The 16,868-nt window shown below is 53.9% G+C and overlaps 1 protein-coding gene across 1 annotated transcript in view; it reads right to left on the minus strand.

Moving 5' to 3' along the window:
- Positions 1-832: 832 nt before the first annotated feature.
- IGSF9B (immunoglobulin superfamily member 9B) overlaps positions 833-16,868 on the minus strand; it is a 34,637-nt gene continuing 18,601 nt past the window's right edge. The window contains exons 13-20 of the mRNA XM_030464844.1: positions 14,458-14,633; positions 13,619-13,845; positions 13,380-13,464; positions 12,341-12,502; positions 11,553-11,598; positions 8,734-10,362; positions 1,484-1,605; positions 833-1,056 (exon numbers count right to left, since the gene is read on the minus strand). Of these exons, the coding sequence (XP_030320704.1) occupies positions 833-1,056; positions 1,484-1,605; positions 8,734-10,362; positions 11,553-11,598; positions 12,341-12,502; positions 13,380-13,464; positions 13,619-13,845; positions 14,458-14,633 (2,671 nt within the window). The remainder of the gene's footprint in view (positions 1,057-1,483; positions 1,606-8,733; positions 10,363-11,552; positions 11,599-12,340; positions 12,503-13,379; positions 13,465-13,618; positions 13,846-14,457; positions 14,634-16,868) is intronic.

Consider the following 16,868-nt stretch of genomic DNA (forward strand, 5'->3'; position numbering starts at 1 on the left):
GAGATGGGAAAAATCAATCAAAACCACCCTCGTTGAAGCTGATAGGCACCACACTAGGGAGAGGGGGAAGAAACCACCCTTTTGGATGAGAACAGTCCCATACCCACATGCTCATACAGTGCTGAGCACACATTAACAAGGTTCAAATGCATTTGCACAGACAAATGGAGATTTCTCAGATCTCAGACCCATTAGAAGGTTTGGGGTCTTTTCTGGCTTTCCCTTTCAAAGACAGGTAAGGAAAGATGTCACGGATGGTTTTGTTGCTGTTATCTTCACATAAAAGGAGGCAGGGGAGGCAGGGAGATTTTTCACAATTATAGCTTTCCTGGGATTATTTGGTCATGGTTTTTATCATAATCAGATTCACGGGATTACCAGTTCCCATCTGGGTTGCTAGTTTCTTGTCAATTAATTACACCCCGTGTCATTTAATTTCTTCCGGCGACCGGGGGCCAGCTGCTCAATTCCACACTTGCCCCCTAACTGCCCGATGTAGGATCAGAATGCCAAAAATCAGATGCCAAAAAGCTCTGTTTACGCCTTTCAAACCTTAGAGATCTTGCCCAAAACTGAGGTGCAGCACCTCCCTTTCTCCCCACTCAACAGAAACCATCCAGGGCTGGGGAAGGGGAGACGCAGATCCGAGCCACACCCAGCCCCAGCCATCCTCCCTGTCCCCAAGTCCCCCCCACAGCTCGTCCCCAAGCCCACCCCTCCCAACAGAGGCAGCAGCAGAGGGGGTGTCACCCCCCAACCTTTTCCTTCCTCCACAGCAAGATTTCAGCTCCCTCCACCCCCTCCTCTTTAACCTTGTGGGGTGGGCGGGTGGCTAAAGCAAGGTGGCGTGCCCGCCGGTGTCGTCGTGGTCCACGCTGTTGAGGATGGCTGTCTGGTCCTCGGGGAGGTGGCGGTGACAGATGTCATCCTTCAGGGCCGAGAGGCGGGCGAAGGGGTCTTGACGAGGGTGTCTCTTCTTCTTTCGGAGGCAGACAGCCTCGTCAGGCGACAGTACCTGAGAGTTGGGAGGGTGCTGAACCTGGGAGGCAGAGCCGTCTGGGTGTGGGGGGGAGGAGGAAAAGAAAAAAGAAAAAAAAAAAGAGAAGAGATGGATCTGGAGCTGGCAACTATAAGGCAGAGGGTGGAGGAGGTTATTATGGCAAAGCCCGGCCCCAAACCCAGCTGCTTGGTGAGAAGGGAGCAGCAGGACAAAGAAATTAATACTCAGAATTGAAATGCAAAAGAAAGCACTAAAGATGGGAGACATATGGAAAGGGAGACTGGTTGGGAGGTGGAAGGGAGCAGGGGAGGGACAACCTGTGGGTGAGCAGCCCAGTAGCCACACTTTCAGGGGGCTGGGGGTGAGGGACACTTCCAGGCACGGGCTGGAGACCCCTCCCTGGTGCTGAAGCATCTGCCCAAGCTCTGCCACGGGGGGACAGAGGGGATGCTGCTGGGGTCCTAGCAGGGTCCTAGCACTCACTGGATTGTTTTCTGGATTTCGAGGAGCCCTTAGATGACTTTTTGGGCTTCTTTATCCGCTGGTATTTCAGAGCTTCGAGCCTCTCAGGTGCAGCAGCGTCCCCGGGTGGAGATGGACGTTTTCTAGGAGGGAAAAGCACAGACAGGTGCCGTCAGCGGCTCTCAGCCATGCTCGGGCCTCCAGGTGTCCCCGGCAGGGTTGATCCCAGCCAGCTGTGCCGTGGAAAAGAAACAGAAGTGAGAAATGTGGGATCGGGAGGAAGCCAGGCAACCCACGTGTGCTGCTCCACAGGGTGCCCACCGTCCCCCTCCGGCTCTTCCGCATCGCCCAGCGGTGCCACCAGCCCTGGCCGGTCCCACCGGCAATGTCCAACGCTGGCCAGAGAGCTGCCAGCACCCCAGCTCACCTGCCTGCTGTGATAACACTGCTAAACAAAAGAGGACGGGGCAGATCCTATGTCCGATAAGGCATTTCTAGGAAGAGGTGGGAAACCCCTTGGGATAGAGAGAGAGAGGAAGAGACAAGGCAGAAGCGGGGCAGCACCGAGATGGGCACCAGGAGCTGCCCAGGAAGGACAACACTGGTGCCACAAACAGCAGGGAGAGAAGATTCTGCCTGGTCCTGCTCCCATGGCCACAAAGAAAAAACAAACCAGGGGCCACATGACAGACAAGGACAGGAAAGGCACATGCCAACATGGCTGGGAGTGGTACCATGGTCCCAGACTCCTGCTATAAGCAACAACAGAAATGCAATAGCACAGGAGCATCTACTCCTTAGCTCTGAGAGGTTGGGAGCTGGGATTTCTTGCCCTGCAGGACAGGACACTGAAATGAAAACACTGACAAGATTTTACAAGGAAGGGATTTGCAAAGGTGGAGTTTTCCCTGCAGGACAGCCAGTGGTTGTGATAGATTTCCAGCCTTGGCCCCCTGAGAATATCTTCTATAGGAACCAGCTCAGGGTTAAGTGGTCTCCCTTTTGCAAAGAGGCATTGGGGGGTTTTTTGCTACATTTTCTTCACTATACCTTTTTTCCCAAAGGATCAGACATTATGACTGTGTGAAAAGCAGGGCAGTAGAGGAAAACCTCCTCCTTAGGAGAGCAGTTGGTCCAGCTCTCACCTGGACACAGGTGAGACACATCACATCACAGCATCCCCCTTGCCTCCTGCTGCTTTCCCATCTCTCTCCCCCTTCTCCATTTCATGCTCATGTCCCTCCAAGCTGCACCTAATGCTCCAGGAGGAGAAGGGGGCTGACTCAAGGCAGGAGAGGCCACACCACTGAGTCACCACACACAAGGTGGCCAGAGATGACAGAGGACCTCCTTTCACTGCAATAAAGCCAATGCAGACAGAAGAGCCTGGAGATTTAAACTGGCATGCCTCTAACCAGCCTGTCCTACCCTTCCAAGGAGGAGATGACACTTCTGCTCTTGCCACTCAGTCACTGGAGGTCAGTAACCAAACAGCAGGTCCACCTGCAGTGACTTCAGAGCTTCTTGTCTCCCAGGGGTTTCATGTGGAGCCTTCCTGGCCCTGGGGACACCCTGCAGGGTCCTCTCTGCCAAGAGCATGGCATGACAGCAGCACTTCACATCCCAGGTCCCAAGCAGCTGCTGGAGTGGTGATGTTGCAGCTGGAGCATCAGAGACAAAACATTCCCAAGGGATTTTTTTTTCCACTTGGGGAGCAGAAAGTGTTGTTCTTTTGAAGACGTGTGATTGCAAAGCTTCTCAGTTCTGCTAGCAGCACTGGAGAACACCAAGGAAAGCACGGGGTGAATTTCTGAAGCAGCTGGGGCACAGCAACAGAAACCCAAATGCTGGGGAGAGAGAAGCCCCTTTTCATGACTGTCATCACAACAGAGACATCAAGGCATGGAGAGAGGGAGTCTCTGTTCCAGCTTCCAGCTGAGCAGCACATCAGCCAAAGACGAAGCAAGTTATTAGTCAAGCTGGCAGTCCCACTGGCTGGGTCCCTGTGAGAGCTTTCCCTCATAGCAAAGATGACATTTACAAGCCTGTACAGTTGCAGTGCTTCATCCCAAGTGCAACCAGAGATGATGTGAGCAGCTCCATCGGGGCACTACCCACCAAGCTGCACCAATGCTGACAGCCACTGTGCATACCCTGCCTTACAGTAACACCACTGTGACCCAGGGGGCCAACAGCACAGGACTCCCCAGCATTAATTCCTGCTTGAACAGTCAGTAGCAGCCTTTCCCTGCTAACATCCACCTTTCTGTGACACAAGAGCTGCACTCGTGCAGGTACTCAGCAAATGGTGACCTCCAACTGCTCCAACCCCAGTCCATCTCCTGCAGAACTCCTATGTGCCAAGCCAAGGACTCCAGAGAGCTTGGAGATCCCTGCTACCATCCTGCCCATCACCTGCTCCCACCTCCCAAGACAACTTTGCTAATATCAGTTTAAGTTGTAAAAGGCTTCTTGCTCTTCCCATTCTTTTTTTCCTTCTAGGAAGATGCTGCTGTGGCATGTTGACAAAATTAGACAGATTTACACAAGGGATTATGAGGAAATGGCCTGAAGCTTATTTCCACTAGTTCTCCATAATTGGACTTGCATTTATAGACACAAACATAAACAGTGAGTGCATTGAACCCATGTGTGTCACCATAAGCACCCTCTAACCTCTGGCAAGAAGAGATAGGAAGACAAAATGATGCTACTCACCAGCCAAATCTTATCTGCTCTACCCACCCTTTATTCCTTCAAAGGACAATGGCTCTTTCAAATTAATTTTCTTTTTAAGCTCAGCCAAAAGCCTCTTCCTACCCCCACAGTTAGCATTTTGGGCAGCTGCCCATGCACAAGAGAGAGCTTGTACACTCATAGATGAGAGGTTCAGGGAGATGGGTGAACTTCTGGAGACTTCAGTGTGGAGTCAAGCAAATGAGCTTCAAGAAGGACACATGAATTCCTGAGAGAATCTTCTGCAAGACCCCACAAACACCCAGAGCAGCAGTTTTCCTCAAGTCTTCAAAGGACAACTCTTCTGAAGGGGCAATGATCTGAACTGCGTGGACAGAGAGGCACTGGAAAGGCTGAAGAGGTACCAAGGGACCTCAGATTGTCCAAGGACAGGAGGAGATAGCTAGGTAAGAAGAGCTATAAGAAGCCAACACACATCTCAGCTGCTCTTCTTCAAACAACTTTCCACATCCAAAGCAAAGATGAAATGGAGAAGGCCCACAAAAGCATCACTAATCTCCTTTGACCCAAAAGAGAGGAGACCATATAAAGGAAGGGTCCAAGAGACTCAAAGGCACAGTATATGTGTTTCATATTGCAGTGATCTTATATATGTTCCTCGTTTCTTTTTCTCCTTGAGTAAAGACATCCAGGAATAGTCTGGACATGTTAGAGCATCCACTTGGACCAGAACCCACTATGTCTCAGCCACCACATCCTTCAACCCTTCATCCTCCTCAGATGAAGAGCTCAATTTGCCTACACGAGGCTCCATCTCCAGCTCAAGTCCTGCAAGATCCCATGAGATGTCCTGCAAGTTGGAATTTCCCCTCTGCTCCATCCTGGAACACCATGTGAGCACCTCTTGAGATCCTTCAACATGAGAGGTACTAGAGAAACACAGCAGTGATGGCCCCTCACCACAGAGCTGCTGCTGCCAAGGCATCACAATGAGGGCAGAGGGGGCTTGGTGACAGCAGGGAGCACACCAGAGAAGGGGGTCCCCTTCTACAGGTCTGCAGACACCACAACTCATCTACACAACGGACTTCACCATGCTGACGGGAGAGAGGGCAAGGGGAAAAGGGGCTGGACTGGAGAGGAAGAGGAAGATACAGTCACAGGGAAGGAATGGGGGGGGAAAGAGAGGAAGATAAATGAGAAACAGGAGTGAGAAAAAAATATATAAGGAAATAAAAAAAGAGACTGAAAAGAAAAGGAAAAAAAAAGTAATAATAATAATAAATAAACAAAACAAAATAAAAAAAACGCACTCAGACAAGCGGACTCACAACTTCTCCAAGCGGGAGGAGGCATGAAACACATGCAGAGGATCAGCACATGGACAGTCTTTAAAGGGGAACCTGTTTTCTTTCAAGTGGGGAGCAAGGGGTGCTCCTCCCACATGCCTGGCACCCGGGTCCCTTTGTCACTCACCACTATGCCGTGGCCAAGCCCCCAGACTCCTGGCACTGCCCCAGCAAGGAAGGTGGCCAGGGGGGCCACCCCAGGGCAGGCTGCAGTGCTGAGGGGCATGGGAGCTTGGTGCCTTGTCTGTGGTTTTTGGGTTTCCCTCTGCAGGGAGAGGACAGCCCCTCTTCCCTCTATTAGGAGATGCTTCAGTGAGTGCAGCATCCAACGAGAAGATAGGAGAATGGGTAGTGCTGGCTCAAGTGAGGGCATTATTTGGCACCATTTGGTATTATTTACCCCTGCCCATGGGAATGAACTATCTGACCTTCACCCAGCAACAGCCATCAAGTCCATAAACTACTTTCTCCCTCTCCATAACTTCTGGAGGGATCCCTCTCTCCTGGAAACATCTACCTGATTTCTCTAGGCATCTCACTTCACTCTTGTGAGGGTCCTTTCCATTCCAACAAGGCTCCTCAGGCTTTTAGGAGAGTGTCAGCCAGGACCTTGACTCATTCCATCCAAGGCAGCAAAGCTAAAGTTTTCTTCCCTAGAAATGCTCCCAGCCAAACAAGTCAGCATTCCCAATTATTAGGAACAGAATTTACTGTTATCTCATCTGGCTACAGCAGTTTTAGTGGCATTCTTTGCTTCTAAGGTCTGAAAACCACCTCTCAATTACTTCATCCCAGTTCCAGGGATGTCCATAGCCACCCAGGCCCATGAAGGCAGCCTGAGAGGTATTTTCTTGGGGGAGTCTTTCAACATTTGCTAAGGGTTGTTAAATTACAGCTGGTGAGAAGCTTTAGAGGTGTATTTCAGAGAGGGAGGGTTTTTTACTATGACTACACTTGTGACAGGAAGAAGAAAACACCTCACTGGCCACCTGAAACTGTAGTTACACTGTTGCCAACCACACAGTCCATCCTGAAGGAAGGACTTCTCCCATTCTCCATGACAGAGCACACTTGGGGAAAAAGAAAACAGATCCATGTACTGATGGGAACACGATTCTCCATGTCCTGAACTGCAACTGGAGACTGATTTTTGGAGCCCTGCTCCAAGAATGCCATCTGCAGCTCCAGATGTGGCTGCACTACCAGGTGTGGCTCCAGGAGGGTGACCATGAGCTCCTCCTGGTTTGGATTGTCCAGGACAACCCTACCACAACAGGCGACTCCCTACCACCGTACAACCCTTGTGCCACACAAACCCTGCCACCCTTCAAGAAAAGAAGGGTGGCCACAGGGAGACAGTAGCTTGGGTCATCCCAATGCCCAACACGAAGACATGGCTGCCACCACTGGGCTCTTCAGCCCCACCACCTCCTCCAAGACAGGGGAGGGGAAACCCAAAAGCCACAGAGACTGTGCATCCAGAGGTGTTTCCTAGTGTTTTCGGATTCCTTATTCCCCTTTAAAGGAAGAGATGGTATTGGAAAAGCCCCTTCCATGTCCCCTCTCATGCCCCACTCCCGGCCACCCTCCACAGCGCCCACACCATCCTTTCGGACATGGATCACCCTTACCTATTGAGCTGAGGAGAAGCTTGTCTCGACAACACTGCCCAGATAGCTGAGATTAATCAAAAACAAAGCAGTTATCAACACCCGCAAGGAGCCGAGCTCCGCAACACATCAGCACGTCAACAACTCCAAAGGAAAAGGAGGGAAAGAAACCAAACGGAAACACAAAACGAAACGAGGCTGGAGAAGAAAGGGGGAAAGAAACAGAAGAGAAAGGAAACAGAAGAAACGAAAATGATAATCAACGAAGCCAATGGATACACTGCATTAAAGCACAGACAACAGTGCTGCTCTAACACAGATCTCTCCTGGAGCTGAGTCTCCTCGCGGTGTCCCAGCCAGGAGACCATCTAAGGTGCTCAATTGCATCGTTGTGTTTTCCAGAGGCACACAGAAGTCATCTTAGGCTGGTTCAGCCCCTCTCCCCTCCCCATCCTCTCCCCTGAGCCCTCCTCCTGCCATCCCCCCCTGCACACACCCCTCCAAGAGGGGTTTCTCTAAGGCCGTAACGCTTCCAGGTACCAGAGGGCGGGAGTGAAATGCAGAGGGCACTGCGGGGGTGAAAACACTGCCTCCTCCTCCCCCCCACCCCAAAACAGATCCTTCTGCTCCGTACGCCTCCAACCACACCAGCCCCCCGACTCCTCTCTGCCACAAGCCGGAGGGAACGGGGCAGGGGGTTTGACCCCACCAGACATCAAGCCGAAATGAAGCGAGACGAAAGGATGGGACGAAAGCACAGCTACAGGGTCTAAGGTGCTGTGAAAGACGGAGGGAAAGAGGAGAAATACAGAGAGAAAGAGAGAGGAGAAAGAGAGAGACGCTTTTTGCCTGGAGCAACCCTGGTACCTGGAAAACCAGCCGCTACAGTCTAGTGCAGCCACATCCCTCTTAGGGCAGGATCTGAGCGTGCCGGCAGCCTCCTGATCTCCGCTGGGGTTACTTTACTCTCTCTTTTTTTTTTTTTTAGTTTTAGTTTAGTTTTCTCCTGACATGCTGCTGGTGTGGCTAAGTCCTTGATCTCTCCCTGCCCGCGTCCCGGGGCTGCAGCATCCCTTTTGCAGGTGGGGTGGTGACCACGATAGCTGTTTCTGTCATGCATTAAAGCTCTCTAGACTCCGCGGGAAGGAAGAAGAGGAAGACTGAGGCGCAGCGGCGGTGGCCCTAACGTTCGAAGAAAGCCAAGAGCCAGCAGCTAGAAGAGGAAACAACCGCCAGTGACACCAGGACACTTACCGACACGAGCCAGGTACTTTGCACACCTGGTGGATGACCCGTAGCCTGAGTCCTGGCTGCTCCCAGGTTCCCAAGGGAGCAGCCAGGGAGGAGGCAAACATGAAGGCTGCCTGCCTAAAACCCAGCTCTCTCGGGCAGTGGCCATGCAACCCACGGCACCAGCCTCTTCCTAGCAAAGCCCGCAGGATGCCATCTCCAAAAGGGATGCTGCAGTGTGCCCAGAGAAACCCTATGAGTTGGGATGGCAATGGCGGGGAGGGAGAGTTGGGAGTGGGTGAGGCAAGGTGGGTGGGGGAAGCTGGGATGGGGCTGGGGTCGGGGTCGGGGCGGGGGGGTGGCACCACGGGCCTCACACACTTACCCCGTGGTGGCTACCGTGGTGGATGTCAGCTCCGGTTGGAGAATCTCCTCGCCGGCCCTCCTGGGAGAGGGGATGTCTCCAAAAACATCCATGGTGTCGACGGGCAGGGAGGAGCCCTGGGAGCCGGAGTAGCTGGTGGCCAGGGAGGTGAAGGCGGTGGGTCGGTAACTGGGGCTGTCCCCCCGGCTGCTGGGCGCGGGGGATCCCGTTGAGGATGGCGTAGACTTTCTGGAGAAGCTGACGGCAGCAGGGGGCTGCAGGGTGATCTCCGACACCTCTGCCTGCTGGATGAGCCCCGGACGGGGCCGGGCACGGGCCGTCAGCTCCGGGGAGCTGTTGCGGGAGCTGAGGGGACTTTGGGTGAGAGGAGAAAGCCTTGAAGGTTGTAGCACCACCTGATGTAAACTGGGCTCGGCCCTCCTGACCTGCCGAGGGCTGGGCCGAGGTCTGGGTTGGGGCTCGTACCACCTGGTGTCCAGGCTGAATGTGCTTGTGCCGCTGGGGCCGACGGGCTCGGACGGTTCGTGGTAAGGCAACACGGGTATGCCCATACCTTGGCTGGTATGTCTTAGCTGCCCTTGACATCCCATGGGTTGCATAGGTTTGTCCTGCCACTTGGTGGTCGTGGTGGGCACGGGGGGCTGGCCCCTGCCTGGTGACTTGCCAGTCCAGCTCTTTGGTGCCTCCAGGGGCAGGATGCCCGGGTAGGATGAGGGGACCACCTGGAGCGAGGAGGGTGGTGGTCCCCGAGGAAGGCAGCCAGTGGGCTGGGAGCCCTCAGCTGCCTCGCAGGGCTGGAGCTGGTGGGGGAACGGCGCGGGGGCCGGCTCCAGGCCGCCGAAGGGGAACTCGGGCCTGCCCCAGGGCTCGGGGGACCGGCCCCCCGTGGGGGTTTGGGCTAAGGGCAGCGTGCTGTTGGAGGCATTCTCCCCGTTCTCCTCGGGGATGGTGGGGTGTCCGAATGGCCCCTCGGGGGGCAGCGGTGGAGAAGACATGACCGAGCTCAGTGGGCTGACTTCTGGCATGTAGAAGGGTGGCGGGTCCACCTCCCCTGGGCTGCCACTGCTGAGGTAACCATAAAACTGGTGGTGGAATGGCCGGGGGGCCGGCGGGCGGGCCTGGCCGGTGGGCTGCAGAGTGCCAGGGCCCTCCAGTGCCCGGTGGAACCGGGGGCTGTATGCTGGTGGCTGAAGGTAGGACTCCTGGCTGGAGGAGAGGGGGGTGAGCTGGGCTTTCAGGGCAGTGACAGATGCAGGGACGACGGGGTCATCGTTTTCCTCGTCCGACTGCCTGAACTCAGGGTACATGTCCGTCTCCTCCACAAAGGGGAAGCCCTCGATTCGCCGTGTCTTCAGGGAGGGCTCCATCTCTGCCGGGTCCATGACGAAGCGGCCATCTGGCCCGCGGCTGATGAGCTCGATGGGGGTGGTGGCCTCGGCTTCGGCCTCCGCCTTGGAGACGCTGTACTTCTTGCTGCTGATGGCTCGCTTGGTCTTCTTGTAGAGGGAAAGCTCCTTCTCCTTGGTGGGGCTCAGCATCCGCTTGGCCTGCGGGCCCTGGTCGTCAGAGGACTCTGAGGGGGGACGGAGCGTGCGGATGCTCTCGGGACTCACCTTGCCGGAAGACAACCTGGACCACAGGGGAGAAAAACCAAGAAAGGGGATGGTCACCCAGAGGGTAAAGGAGGGATGCTTGCCCAGAACATCCACCAGCTATATCCAGAAAACAAAGTGCTACCAGCTCTTGACAGAGGAACCACTGCCAGAAAGGAATTTGCAGGGGAGAGCCAGAACAGCAAAGTGTCACCTGGCTGTGGCACAGGCCAGAGGACCAGCAGTAGGGCACATCATCTTTGAGAGCAGAGGTGGGGACACTTGACATCCTCCCCAGGACAGGCAGCTCATGCCAACACCTTGCAATAAGGTCCACCAAAACCTTACAATAAGGTCTGCAGTCCCAGCAAAACAAAAGACCCCAGAGCTCACTTTCAACTGTGTGGAAGGCTTCCTAGGTTCACCTGAGCTATTCAACACCTGGAAAAGCCCCTGAGAAGAGGGATGTTGGGCAAACATGCAGAACTCGGTATGTCACTTGGAGGTGTTGATGAACAATGTCAGACTGCATTCTCAGTGCTCATGCATGAGGCTGAGAGGCTCAAAAGGCAGAGAGTATCAGAACAGTTCACTCATCCCTATCCTGAAAGCCTTGGGCAAACAGGATTGAAAGGCAAAAGGTAGCAGATCCAACAGAGACAGTGCAGGCATGATTAATTCAACACTATGAACAAACCCAAAAAAAACCCCCCAACATTAATATCTGCCAACTCCAAGACATTCTGCAACATTCTAGGAGCCAAAGCAAGAGGCATCCCACACACACTCTTGTGCTCACATCAGGAAGATGCTCCTGGATGATTAGCAGCTCTACAGAAAAAACAGAGCCAACAGAGGAAGACTCAAAAACTTCACTGAGCTTGCACAAAGGACTCCATACACAGCAGGTTAGCCCTTCTCCTAAGGAGTCCCTTCAAGCTGGGCATGTAATTGAGTTCCACCACTCCACTCCAGCTTTGGAGAACATCCACAAATCCAAGAGGGGTCATCTCTTAAAGTCTGCAGCATTTATCCCTGCTGCTTTCTGCTCCAAAGCCTGCTTGTCTCTTGTGAACCATTGCGTTCTCTCACAAATTCAGGGAACACCCAAAATCAACTCATCAGGAGCAACCAAACAAGGTCAGACATTTCCATTTGAGCCTTCCAACAACTGTAGTAACCTTGAAGACCCACAGCCTGGGTGTCTCATCTAAGCCAGATACTTACGGGGACTCCAAACTCTTCCTGCAGTGGGTTATCGAGAGAGGAGGGTCTGGAAGAGAATAAAACAAAAAAAAAAAGGGGAAAGAAGAGAGAACGCTAAGGAGGCGCCACACTTCTGAGACACAGACAAACTAAACATCAAGACAACAAAAGACACTCAACAAGAGGCCAAGGTTTCATTGCTCCAGCGCTTTAATGGTTGCTAACAACAAAACAGCTTCTGACACCGGGTCCTGCCCATCCTGCGGCCGCAGCCTCATGGACTAGAGGAGAAGGAGCCGATCCCTGCCCTCTCTGGCTCCCCAGCCACCCTTTTCCCTACCAGCCACTCCTGCACGGTGGTTACAATCCCATCTTTTGGGAAGCAGAGCGGCAGAGTCTCCTCTGTGGGGATCTTCTCTAAGCCTAGGGTTGGGCGCTACCCGCTCCAGAGCTGGGCAGGAGGCAGCTGGAGAACCCAACTGAGGAGGTTCCCCCTTCATCTCTGGCCCCAGAGGGACACCCCAGCCCTAAACCCCCAGCTCTAGGAGTGATCACCACATGAGAGGGCTCCCTCGGAAATCCCAGGCTAGTTTCTCTGTCGCCTCTTCACCCACCCTGCCTCTCCCGCTCCCGACCACGGGCACTTTCAGGCACAGCCGAGGGATGAAGTCAGGGCTTCACCTGAGGATGCGCACGGACGGAAGAAGAGACAGACAGGGAAGAAGGTTACCACCACAACACAGCGAGGGAGAAATGAGGAGGAGGAGGAGAGGCATGAGGGAAGCACACTGGGGATGGATGGGGCTCACCTTTCTTGCGCTTGAGCTTGCGTTTGCGTTGCTTGTTGACAAAGCAGGCGGCGAGTGTGCTGAAGAGGATGGCAGCAGCCAGGAAGCAGATGGTGGCAACAATGCCAGCCAGCACTGGGCGGGCTAGACCCTCGTCCGTCAGGTCAGGAGAAGGGAATACGTCTGGGGGAAGGAAAAAAAAAAAACAACCAAGAAAATTAGGTGTTATGCACACACCCCTGCTGGGTGCCTTCCCACCTGGGGAGAGCAGTCAGGACACTGCCAAGGACCGAGCAACCTCACACCGGATAAACCTGACAGGTGATGGACCCCTAAGGACCTGCAGACCTGAGAGGGCAGCCCTGGAGCTGGGGTACAGGCATGCACACACACCCTGCCAAATCCCACTCACCAAAAAAAAAAACTGTGGGAGAGGCACTCACAGGCAGCTTGCAGCAGGCAACCTCACTGTGCTGGCACCACTTGGGGGCAGAGAGAGACTGCTGCATCCCTGCATGCAGCAGAGCTGCTCAGCTTTTCCATACAAGCAGAGTTCTCTGCATGCCCATCCCCTCCTGCTGCCCTTGCCTTCCTCATCACATGTGTCCTCAGCTGTCCCTTGCCCAGGGAGCATCTTCCCAGCTGGGAAGGTGCATGCTGCAGCACGTTGCAGTCTCCAGTTGCAAAGGTTTGGGTTTATTTCCCCTTAGACTCTGCATTGCAGTGCTACATTTTCCCCCTCTCTGCACCTTTCATTCCCACTTCCAGGCTGCACAGTGCCTGGTTGCAGCTTTGCACACCTTGAGGTGTGGCTGTCACTCTACACCAACAGATACAGGACAAGGCTGTGCCTGAGGGGAAGGTTTGTCCTCAGCCCTGCTGCATTAGGAGGTGGCAGAAGGTCAGGACCCTGATCCTAAGCACATGCCCACCAGCCCAAGTCACAGCCCAAACACCTCAGGCAAAAGCCCCAAACCAGCCATTGCTCTTGAAAGCAAGTACTGATGAACAACCTGAGATGCTCCCACAGCTGAAGACAGAAGATCAACTAATCCCTTACCTGTACTGGACACACCAGCAACGTTGCTGGGTTCACTGATGAGATCCTGCATGACCGCCAGGACCCGGAACTCATACCAGGTGTCCTGCAAAACCAAGCACATCTCTCAGGTTTCCCCCCACAGCCTCCAACCTTGCCCAGCTCCTTGATGACCCCAGCAGAGGGAGAGAGCCATCCCAAAAGCTTCCCTAAAGCTGCAGCAGACAGTGCAATACCAGAGGTCAGCAGCTCCTGCTCACCTGGGACAGGTCCTTGGCAAAAAACTCGCCTTCGGTCCCTGGGATTCCATCATCCAAGATCTCCCACCTCTCTGCAACACGGAATTCCATGATATAGCGGTCGATGGGGAAGCTGTGGTTAGCAGGAGGAAGCCATGACAAGAGGACGCCTTGCTGTGTCCGGTTGGCTGTTAGGCACCTCGGTGGGGTAACCAACACCAGAGGCTCTGGAGTTGTTACAGGGAATGCTGGAGACAGAGCAGATGGGACAGGGACACCTTTGAGAAGGGAAGCCACAGAGGATGGTGCTCTCTCAAGGTGTGACACATGGGTGGCTGAGGGACCACCCTCCCAAGTTCCACCTTCCAGGTATTTAGGGCACATCTTGGGCATGTGCTTTCTTATCTGAGAGATATCAAAGTGGTTTTCCAAAACTACATAGACTCCAGGAAAAGGGTCACAGCCTTAAAAATCCTTCTGCTTCCTCCCACCTCTGCCTGAGACAGCCCAAGGCAGGTACCAGCACAAGGCCCTTTGTGTGTGCTCCCACTCTGAGCTGCACGCAAGTGATTTTGTGCTCTAATAATAGCTCCTGACCCTGTCTGAACTGAAGGAAGATTTGAAAGGTGATTGGTACAGTGCAGCTCTCCCACGCTGTCTCTTCAGACAAGCTTTTAGGATCCTCCTGCATCCAGTAAGAGCGTACAAGCTTCATCCCTCTAGACAGCTGCAAACCTCTGCTGCTGATCACCACCTCCATTACCAGCAAACAGGACACACAGACCATGGCAAAGGGACCACTCCTCCTCCCCAGAGACCTCTTGAACCCCTTCCTCCCCTTATGCCCTTGGAAGACCTACCTAGAGTGTTCACAGTGACCACCTCACTGAAGGAGCTGGTGCCTAGCTTGTTTTGAGCCAAGACACTGAACTGGTATGCAGTCTCTGGTTCCAAGGTATCCACCAGTAGCCAATTGGAACCAGCTGGCACAGGTAGAGACAACCAGTCATGGGGGCCAAACTGGGCTCTCTTCATCCTGCAGAGAGAAAAGAGAGCATCCTCAGGGACAGGGCATCTGACAGGGAGGACAAAGAGGCAGCACCAACTTCCTGAGCAAGGATGGAGCTTTCTAGAGCAATGGGTTGGTTTGACAGCAGCAATGTGGATGGACGTGGGGCAGCCACTCCCCACCCAAGAGCTGGCTCGGGGGCAGTGCACACCAGGACCAGCACAGGGCACTATCCCACCCCACCAGCATCCCCCCAGTTCACAGGCACACAGCTACCAGCCCTCCCCGCTGCCCTGCACCACCTGCACCCTCTGAGCAGGCTCAGGGACAAAACTTGTGCTCACAGCCCTGCTCTGAGGTTAATCTCCATCAGATCCCAAAAGCTAAAGTGGAACCTGGTGCCTTTTCACATCCAGAGGGGATGACTGGAGCAGCAGATGGGCCCTGTTCCCATTTTCATTTTGACAGCTCCCAAGCCAGAGCCAAGTTTTCCCTCCTCGTGCATACAATCCTGCAATAAATATTTAACTAAATTGCTGGTTTTGATGTATTTGCACAACCCAGGGGCTGCCAGCACTGCCCAGGGCATAACTCAGGGTTTGGCAGTGCAGAAGAGGCACTTGCAGCGAGCACAGGAGGACCTTTCCACAGGGGTCTTTAACCCACAAAAACAAGGCAAAAAAACCAACTCCCAGAGCCATTCCAGCACACACAGGGGTGCAGCCACCTCCACAAGCCATAACCCCACTGGGAAGCATCATGCTGGAAGATTGAAGCAGCATCATTGTATGCCACATGGATTATGCAAGTATCCATACAACTATCCTGCCCTCAGCTGCAGGTTTTGGTGGTGACTGCAGAGGATTTGGGGATGGATTACTGCAGAAAGTCTATTCTGCATTGATAAGGGGGCACACCTGCAGCCACAGCCAGAGAAATCAACCAAGTAGGGAGTAAAAGATGGAGCAAAGATAAATAATGCCACTGTGAAGGGAGCAAAGGTGAGGCAGGAGAAGCAGCAGCAAACTATGGAAACAAACACGTGAGCAGAGAGCCATGCACTAAATCATAGGCAGGAAAACCTCTGGAATCACAGCAGCTCCATCTGGGACCACAGCTCCCAGGATCCTTCACCAAGCAAACAGTAGCATGGAAGGCAGCAGAGCAGCCTGCTGGTTTCCCTGCAGCATTTAACCCCACCATCAGGCTGATCATCCCCAGGGATGGGAGATCATCCTTGCTGAGGCAGAGCACACAGGCAGGTGAGATGCTGCAGTGGCCCTGGGCATCCCCAGGGATCAGGGATTGCATTTCCATCAGCAACCACAGAAGCGGGAAGAAAGCATGAACTCCACAGCAGGTGAAGGTGGGTTTTGCTCGAGCAAACACAGCATGGAGGAAAAAAAAAAAACCAGCTCTGGATGGCACAAGATGACCCAGCACCATCTCCTGGGCATCCCACTCCCAGGGGGCTGCTGCAGGACAGCCCCCAGCACTCACACCTTACAGTCAGGAAAGAGGGATCTCTGCTGCCCTCTCCCAGGTCCCCACGGTATACTGAACATTCCCTGGGGGAAGCTTGGTGCAAGAACTCATCCTGCTGCTGGCTGCTCTGGGAGAGGCAGGAACCCAGCAGCAGCTGCCTCCTCCCTTCAAGGTGAGACACTGTCTCCAGAGCTGAGAGGTTTAACCACTCCTTCCCAAGGACGTTTTCATCATCAGAGCAAGGTCTGCACTGCTCTGCTTGCTCCCTCTTATTTTCCATTCCATTCCTTCTTCTTTCCATCTCCTGACAGACTGTGCCCAGCCCCACCCCATGAGCCTCAGGCTGGAGCAGAGCAGAAATCATTACAAGCAGCATCTACCTTATCTCCACTCTATCAGCAGTCTCCATCAGGGCAATTTAAGGCAAGGAAGGAAAGAGGGTGCAGAAAGGCTGAAGAATGCCAGCCTCAGAATTGGGAAGGGAAGGTGCCATCCCCTCCATGTTTCCAAGGACAGTTCTTCAGAAGAGGAAGACACAAGCAAGTGCAGAGATCAAAGAAAACCCCGACCTTGCTGCAGCCACATTTCATCCTCCCCCTGACCTGGGGGGAAGCTGAACAGGACTGAGCTTGACCCCACTGTGGGGAGGTGTACCTGGCTTTGGGTACTGGTAGCACAGGGTGGGAGAGGAGGGATGGAAGCAAAACCCCAGGAGGCTCAGACCTGGCTGGCATCTGGTTGTGAACTCAGCCAGGATTTAACCACCTCTAGAGAGCT

Source organism: Calypte anna, chromosome 24 (genome assembly GCF_003957555.1).
Source record: "Calypte anna isolate BGI_N300 chromosome 24, bCalAnn1_v1.p, whole genome shotgun sequence".
Lineage (NCBI taxonomy): Eukaryota > Metazoa > Chordata > Aves > Apodiformes > Trochilidae > Calypte > Calypte anna.